Here is a 7977-nt window from a genome sequence, read left to right on the forward strand (position 1 = left end):
TTAAACTTCACATGACTTACCTGTAGGGTCTTTGATGCTTCCTGAGATTTTCCTCAACAGATCAACTTTATTCATTTTCATTAAAACCTTCTCAGTGACTTTCAGGGTGTTTCTACAGTAGACGTTGATCATTTCATCCACAATGTTGACTCTGTTTGACTTCTCCAATCGAGACTTTGGGATTGATTTGAAGTCTTCTAGGACTTCTTCCTGGTTCAAGAACCATTTGAATTTTTCAAACTCCTCTTCTCCTAAATCTTCCAAAGTCCTCAGAAGGACTTCTTGAGGTGTCGTCATCTTTCACCTTGTCTTTCACCATCCAACAGATATGACAGAAAATAAATCACTGCTGTTAAAACAGCAGTTTTAACAGCAGTGTACCCGGAGAAAACCCACGCATGCACAGGGAGAACATGCAAACTCCATGCAGAAAGATCACAGGCCCACCCCGGGATTCGAACCGGGACCTTCTTGCTGCTATCTATCTAGATGAAATTTCCAGTCCTCGGTCTGATGTGATGTCTGTGTCCTTTGAAAAAAAAAAAAAAAACTTCTCTCTGTTTGCAGACTTGGTTTTAAAGACACTGAGCCTCATGTTTGTGCTTGTTGGTGATGAAGGAGGGACCTTAGAGACTGCAATCGATCAAAGTTCTACTTACTCTGCTTCTTCCCACCAGTACAGATCTCTGCTGTCTGCGTTTGTGCAGAAACATAGAAAATCCTCGGCTGCTTCTGTCTCCGGTCCTCTGAGTCTGCAGGCTGCTGTCACTCTGAAACACCTCAAACACATCAAAGGGCGCCTTTATTGGACTTGATTATCAGAAATCATTAACCTGCACCTTCTTGCTTCCAGTCCCTCATGAATAACTAAAAAATGTAAAATTTTCCTTTATTAGGAATATGTACATTCATACTGTGAAAATAAAATAATGGTTCAAGAGGTGATCAGAAATCAGTTTCTTTATTTCAAGTTTGCTGTATCCTGTCAGAACCTGTCATGGCAGCTGGTCCAATAATCTAACAGCTGTCATGTTACCTCAGCAGCTCCTGAAACGTTCTACCTGAAACCATCAGTCTTGTCACTGATCAGAATATTTCCTTACATTTTGGTAGAGAGATGAAACCGATACAGCTGATTTAAATGACGATGTGGCACTTCGGAGCTGTGAGTAATATTCTCAGTCAGGATCTGTAAATTAAAGGCTCCCTGGGTGGGTCAATGAATCATTTACAGAGTGACAGAGCAGTGAAAGATACCAGGAATAGACTGTTGTCAGGTCATGCAGATAAGAAACAGGAACAAAGGTCAGAAGACGAACACTGATGGAAAGACAGCTGGTATACACTCTTGATCAAAATCTTAAGACCAGTTAAAAAAAACTGCAGGAATTTGTATTTTGTACTGTTGGATCTTAAGAATGTTTGAAGCAGAGCTTCAAAATGCAAAAAGAAAGAGAGGAAGAGGAGCAGGAGAACAAAAAATTTAAGCAGGCATTTGATTGAAAACTGGACTTAATCTCAAACATGCTTTTGTCAGCTGATCAACAGATTGAGATCACCGCCTTTAAAAGCCAAAAGTCTGCTTTCCATGTCATTTTCTGTCAGATATTAACACTGTTCCTTGGCCTTGAAAACAGTTTGCATTCTTATTGCCATTGTTTTTATGGACTTTTCAACAGTCTCTTTTGCTATTGACTTTCTAGTTGTTTCCAGGGACTTGCTTTCGATGAAACTACAAAAATACATCACACAAAAGTAGCCATTTCTCCTCAATTTTCACACATTCAGAGGTTTTTAGCCACTAGCTGACAACTTTTTAATCCCATGAAGGAGTGAACGCGCAGTTGTTGAGCCACATTTCTGTTGCTGGAACTAAACTAACAGCAGCTAAAAAAAAAAAAAAGGTTGTATTTATATAGCGCTTTACATGATACGTCACATTCACACACTGATGGCGGAAGCTGCCATGCAAGGCGCTAACCACGACCCACCAGGAGCAATTAGGGGTTCGGTGTCTTGCTCAAGGACACCTTGACATGACCTCGATGGGCCGAGGATCAAACCAGCAACCTTCCAGTTACAAGACGGCCACTCTGCCCACCGAGCCATGCCACCCCCAGCTAGAAAAGACTGTGTCTTTTACTCACCTTCAGACAGAGAAAACAAGCTGCAACATGAGGACAGTAAAAGCAGAACTATTCTGAGGAACAGGAAGGAGTGTGACATCACAGTTGCCAGGGCAACGAAGCAGGAAACTGCTTTCTTGCTGATCGATCAGTTTCTGGTGAGTTAAAACGTAACGTTCTGAAGATGTGTGTTTGGGAACATTCTCCATTTATTTCTAATTCTATAAATATGAACCTTTTTGGACAATATGCAGAAGGAAGAATAAAGAAGAATCAATCTCAGAAGTGATGACTCCATTTCAACACTAAATGTCCCGAGAAGCTGTTTTACAGGAACTACAGTCAGAGAGGGAATCTACACTCTACATGTCACCTGAGGAATAAAAATGCTCTCTGTGTTCATCTTTTTCTTTGTCTGCTGCTGTGGACTTTAATCCACTGGTCATTTGAATGTGGAGCTAAATAGTTTTGTGTTCTGGTCTCCTTTGGTCTGTTCTTGGATTTTATGACACTTTCTTATTTCTTCTGTGTCTTTGCTTCAAACCAGTTCCTATTGTACCTACTTCTCAGTCACCAAACTGGACACACAAGTTCCCAGTTTTTATTTTTTATATTAGTTTGAATGAACAAATTGTAGTTTTTTCTGTTCTAGTTCATAAAAAAGTCAAAGCTGGACAGATGAAGGAAATAGAGACGGCAGTAAACAAACCAGCAACAAGCTACTAGATTTTAAAAGTGTTTAAACATCTGAATGTGTGGCGTTTGACAGATCTGTATGATTGTAAAGTCTGTCTGAGGCTTTGCTTTAGTTGTTGGGTGTATCAGCTGGTTGGAGATCAGCTGCAGTGATCAGAATGAAACTCACCGTCAGGCTGCAGAGCTTCTTCATCTGACTTTTCTTCTTCTTTTTGCATCAACGCTGGACGCTGCAGGTGATCAGACATACACCGTTTACAGAAGCTTCTTCTCGTGATTCTGGAAATCTCCTTCTGCAGCATCCACTTCTATTTGTGTCCAGGTGCTTCTAGTTTTGGCTCCTGATCTCTTTGACTTTTCTCCCTCCTTGGTCAAGCTCATCGTCAAGAAGAGAAACGGAGAAAACAGACATTTGTTACATTTCAACTCTTCAATAAAACTAGATGGATTATTGTGATGATGTAAAGTGTTTGTGATCATCATGTCGTCTGTCCAGATCTGCTGGAAGTGAAATGAGGCTGCAGAGTGGACGAACTGAAGAGCTTCATCAACTGGATGGAAGAGAAAGATGTTTACTGACAAAGACAGAACAAAAGTCAGAGCCAGTAGAACAGTAACGACCAACAAAAGGTCCATGGAAGCACTGAGGAGGAGTTCAGCTGTTTAATGCAGGATTAATTTCCCCGTTTAAGAACTGAAGCCTTGAAACTAAACATCCTATTTCCAGTAAATATGACGTTCTTGTTGTGTTTTTCAGCAGCAGCAGCAGCCTGTGTGCAGCGTAACGTGATCACAAAGATGTCATTTTCTTTTGTCTTTTCTCTCTGGTTGACTTGACGCCGTCAGATGCAGATGTTACAGAGAACTTTTCCTTTCATAGCATTTCAGGAAATTGTTCTCTAAAGTTTTCTCTGCTATTTATATTTTATTATCTGTCATTATTTCATTATTGTAAAACTACATTTCAGGCATAAAGTTATTTTATTCCTGAAATCTTTAACGCAGCAGAACTGAACTTCCATTTTCCTTCTTGTTCTTCTGATACTAGAACTAAACAGAACTTCAACATGGATCATCAGCTTGAATCAGCAGCAAATATTCCAACAAAAATGAGACAATTTTCTAGCCTAGCCGCGCTAGACCCAGATCTGAAGGCACAAGGGTCTAGGAACTCTCGACAGGGAGGGAGGCGGGCTAAAAGGTTGTCTTTCAAATCATTCTGCAGCAATTGGGTAGGTATACAACCAATCAGCGCAACGAATAGGCTGACGTATTCCTAGAGCGCCGGAAATCAGAGGATGCGGGAGTTTGGTGAAGCCTTATTTATACAGTCAATGGGTGAAGCTCAAGTATATTACAGACATGTTAACAGAAAGATTATTCAGAGTCGGTGCTAATGGAGCTCAACGACTGTTGTCGACCCTGGCAGAGAATTAAATTCGTTGCCGTGTGTTGTCTAGCACGGCTAGGCTAGTTGTTTCCGGTTGTTTCTGTCAGAATGGTCGCGCCTCTGTCGTCACTTAGTTACGCCCGCCTTCCGACTCTACACTTCATGGTGATTCGTCGGCCAGTTTTAGGAGAATCCAACCTCGAGGCTTACCGAGGGTAACTAGACCCACCCTGGCAGAGAATTAAATTCGTTGCCGTGGGTTGTCTAGCACGGCTAGGCTAACAATTTTCAACAAATTCATGAAACTGATGTCATTTAAAACTATCAGTCTGTTTTAGTGCCAAATTAAAGCTGATTACTGACCTTTACAACATTAACATTACTGAACTGAAAACTGGGCTGCACAGTGAAGTAGTGGTTAGCACTTTCGCCTTGCAGCAATAAGATCCCCGGTTCAAATCCTGGGGTGGGCCTGGGATCTTTCTGCATGGAGTTTGCATGTTCTCCCTGTGCATGCGTGGGTTTTCTCCGGGTACTCCGGCTTCCTCCCACAGTCCAGAAATATGCTGAGGTTAATTGGTTACTCTAAATTGCCCGTAGGTGTGAATGTGAATGTGATTGTTTGTCTGTATATGTAGCCCTGTGACAGACTGGATACCTGTCCAGGGTGTCCCCTGCCTTCGCCCGAGTCAGCTGGGATAGACTCCAGCACCCCCCGCAACCCTAGTGAGGATAAAGTGGTGTATAGAGAATGGATGGATGGATGAACTGAAAACTAATTAAAACAAGACACTAAACTGTGGGTGGAAAATGTGCTGCTGCTAGACTGATAAATACTGACAAACTGAAACAACCTGGGTGGGGTGGAGGTGTTGTGCTTTATTGATTTATTTAATAAATGCTATAAAAATACTTTTATTTTTCTGGAAATAACAGAACAGTTTATGCGTAATTTCGCTAACTTACCTTTAGCTGCTAAAGTTAAGGGCATAAACAATGTCATGATTGATTGATCTATTTAAAAAAAAGAAATTCTCTGCCAACAAGTTTCCTGAATAGTTCTTAGACATTTTTTTAATATTAAAATAGCTGTATTTCCTTCATATATTTTGTCTTTTCTTATTTCAAAGCTGTTTCATTGTAATTATATTTTAATATGTGTTTTTTTAAATACAGACAAGTGAAATAAAAATTCTGAAATAATCATTAAATCAGTACTGTGTAATGTTCAATGAACTGAAACATCTACTGTTGAACCTATAAAGAATTCTTAATAATGTTAAATGCAACTGACTGAGCTGTATAAATTAAATCCAGATATTTATAATTGAAATAAACACAACACTGAAAGATTTCAATCGATCCCATTTTTGCTTAATTTACTAAACTAAAAATAAACCTTTAATGTCTTCCTTTAAAATAATCTAAATTTAGATGCACAGTAAAGGTTTCACACTAAAAATTCATCACTGGTTGGGATGTAATCGCAAACTATATTATTAAAAAGAAAAAGATATTCATAACTAATGTTTGCATAAAATATGTGTATTTTTATAAAAATATACAGGACACAAATAAAAAATTACAATGAAATATATGAAGTACATCTATATTAAGTTATCATATTTATGTTTTATGTGTTTACTTACCTTCTGCAGTCTAAAATGAACATGCATGTATCAGTTAGAAGACGGATTCTGCCCTCTAGTGGCCACAGATGGTAGCTGCAGCCAAAGTCCATCCATCCATCCATCAATTCTCTATACACCGCTTTATCCTCACTAGGGTCATGGGGGGTGCTGGAGTCTATCCCAGCTGACTCAGGTGAAGGCAGGGGACACCCTGGACAGGTCGCCAGTCTGTCACAGGGCTACATATACAGACACACAATCACACTCACATTCACACCTACGGACAATTTAGAGTAACCAATTAACCTCAGCATGTTTTTGGACTGTGGGAGGAAGCCGGAGTACCCGGAGAAAACCCAGGCATGCGCAGGGAGAACATGCAAACTCCATGCAGAAAGATCCCAGGCCCAGGCCGGGATTTGAACCAGGGATCTTCTTGCTGCAAGGCGAAAGTGCTAACCACTACTCCACTGTGCAGCCCCAGCCAAAGTCCAGATAAAGAAATTATGGATGAGCTATGTTTTCAGGTATAACAAATGCAAAATAAAAGCCTCAATTCTTAATTGATTTTTATCGAAAGAATTATAACGTGATTTTGAAAAGATCTATGTAAAACAAACTCAATATGCATCAACAAGCTGCTCCTCTTGCTCTGAATGTTGTTGTTTTCATCCTTTTGAAGCACAAATGAGAAATAAATACATATTCTAGCTAATTCTGAACCTACATTGGAATAAAGAGATGTCTAAAACAACAGTTTGTGGACTGTTCTGATTTGCTGTTTATCCCTTTGAAATTTTACCGGAAAAACACAATAAAGTCATGACAACAGTTAACTCTAACAAGTGTCAAGATAGATTTTATTTTAAAGCATAAAGGTCTATATTTTAATTCACAGAATGAGCCAGGGCTACATTACACAATTATGTTTTTACAAAGGCCAGATTAAATTATTACCATCAATTATATCACATTAAACTAAGATGATGGTGGAAAACTGCCAGCAACCGATGAAGACATGAAAACCTGGAATTGAGACTCCAGGTGGGCAGAGATGAACATTTTCAGCTCAGAATCAGAGTCTTCAACAGCTCTAAGAACAGTTTAGAAAAAGTTAATGTTTTGTGTTTAAACATTTTTGTAATTTTCAGGATTTAGAAAAAAAAAAAACTCATCGGTATTGCTATCGTCTCAAAAACCACAACAATAACCACTGAAACTTTGGACTAACAATGATTTAGGAACATCATAAAAGCACCTTACAGAAACAATAAGGTTAGAAAAGATGATATAAAAGCAGATGTAATATTACGCTTCTCCTATTTTACATACTAACACATAATCAGCAAGACATGGAGAAAAAAAATAGTGAAGACAGAGCAAGAACATTTGACATTAAATGTAAATTAACAACATAATTCATATTATTATCATTTTCTCATAGGCTTTCATACAATTTGACATCTTTTTCTTGCCACTGGAGGAGTCGCCCCCTGCTGGCTGTAGCACAAAAAATATGCAGGTTTCAGGCACTTCAGTATTGGCTTCACTTCAGACTAGTTTGTACATCATTAGACAAAACAACAGCTGGTTCATGTCCGAGAGATAAGGCACAAGAATGATTGAAATTGCACAAAAAAAGAGTAAACTTTTTGGGGTTTATATTCAGTAGTGAGTGACGTATCCATTCATGGAGGTCATTTTTAGTTGTTAACAGTGCATGTTTAGAGTGCTTCATTATTCACAGTTCAAGAAAGAAGTTGCTCTCATGTAAATGTAAAGATTTCTTATATTAAAAACACAGGCCTCACAATAGAAACTAAATGCAGTGTAAGTCAGTGCACTTTTCTTTACTGACAGTCAAATCGATGACGGGGGTTGTTGCCCTGCCCTTCTTTTTTTTATTATTGGATTCAAGCCAGAAGACAAACATCATCAGGTCTAGGGCTGGACGATATGACCAACATTTTTTATCCCGATATAGCTTATTTTATATCCCAATACGATATACATAATGATATAGCATATTTTTGGTAAATTCAATGAATGAATGGGACCGGGCAGCGGCATACCTTACAAAGTACGGTAGTCTGATCCTTGTCTGTCTTTTTAAATCCAAACCACCGCAACCCAA

The 7977-nt window shown here is 39.0% G+C and overlaps 1 protein-coding gene across 1 annotated transcript in view; it reads right to left on the reverse strand.

The window, feature by feature from the left end:
• The window catches only part of LOC110968364 (NACHT, LRR and PYD domains-containing protein 12-like), a 290019-nt gene extending 287818 nt beyond the window's left edge, over nt 1–2201 (reverse strand). The window contains exons 1-2 of the mRNA XM_051942229.1: nt 2148–2201; nt 21–779 (exon numbers count right to left, since the gene is read on the reverse strand). Of these exons, the coding sequence (XP_051798189.1) occupies nt 21–297 (277 nt within the window). The 5' untranslated portion in view covers nt 298–779; nt 2148–2201. The remainder of the gene's footprint in view (nt 1–20; nt 780–2147) is intronic.
• Nucleotides 2202–7977: the final 5776 nt, after the last annotated feature.

This window comes from Acanthochromis polyacanthus, chromosome 22 (genome assembly GCF_021347895.1).
Source record: "Acanthochromis polyacanthus isolate Apoly-LR-REF ecotype Palm Island chromosome 22, KAUST_Apoly_ChrSc, whole genome shotgun sequence".
Taxonomy (NCBI): Eukaryota; Metazoa; Chordata; class Actinopteri; family Pomacentridae; genus Acanthochromis; species Acanthochromis polyacanthus.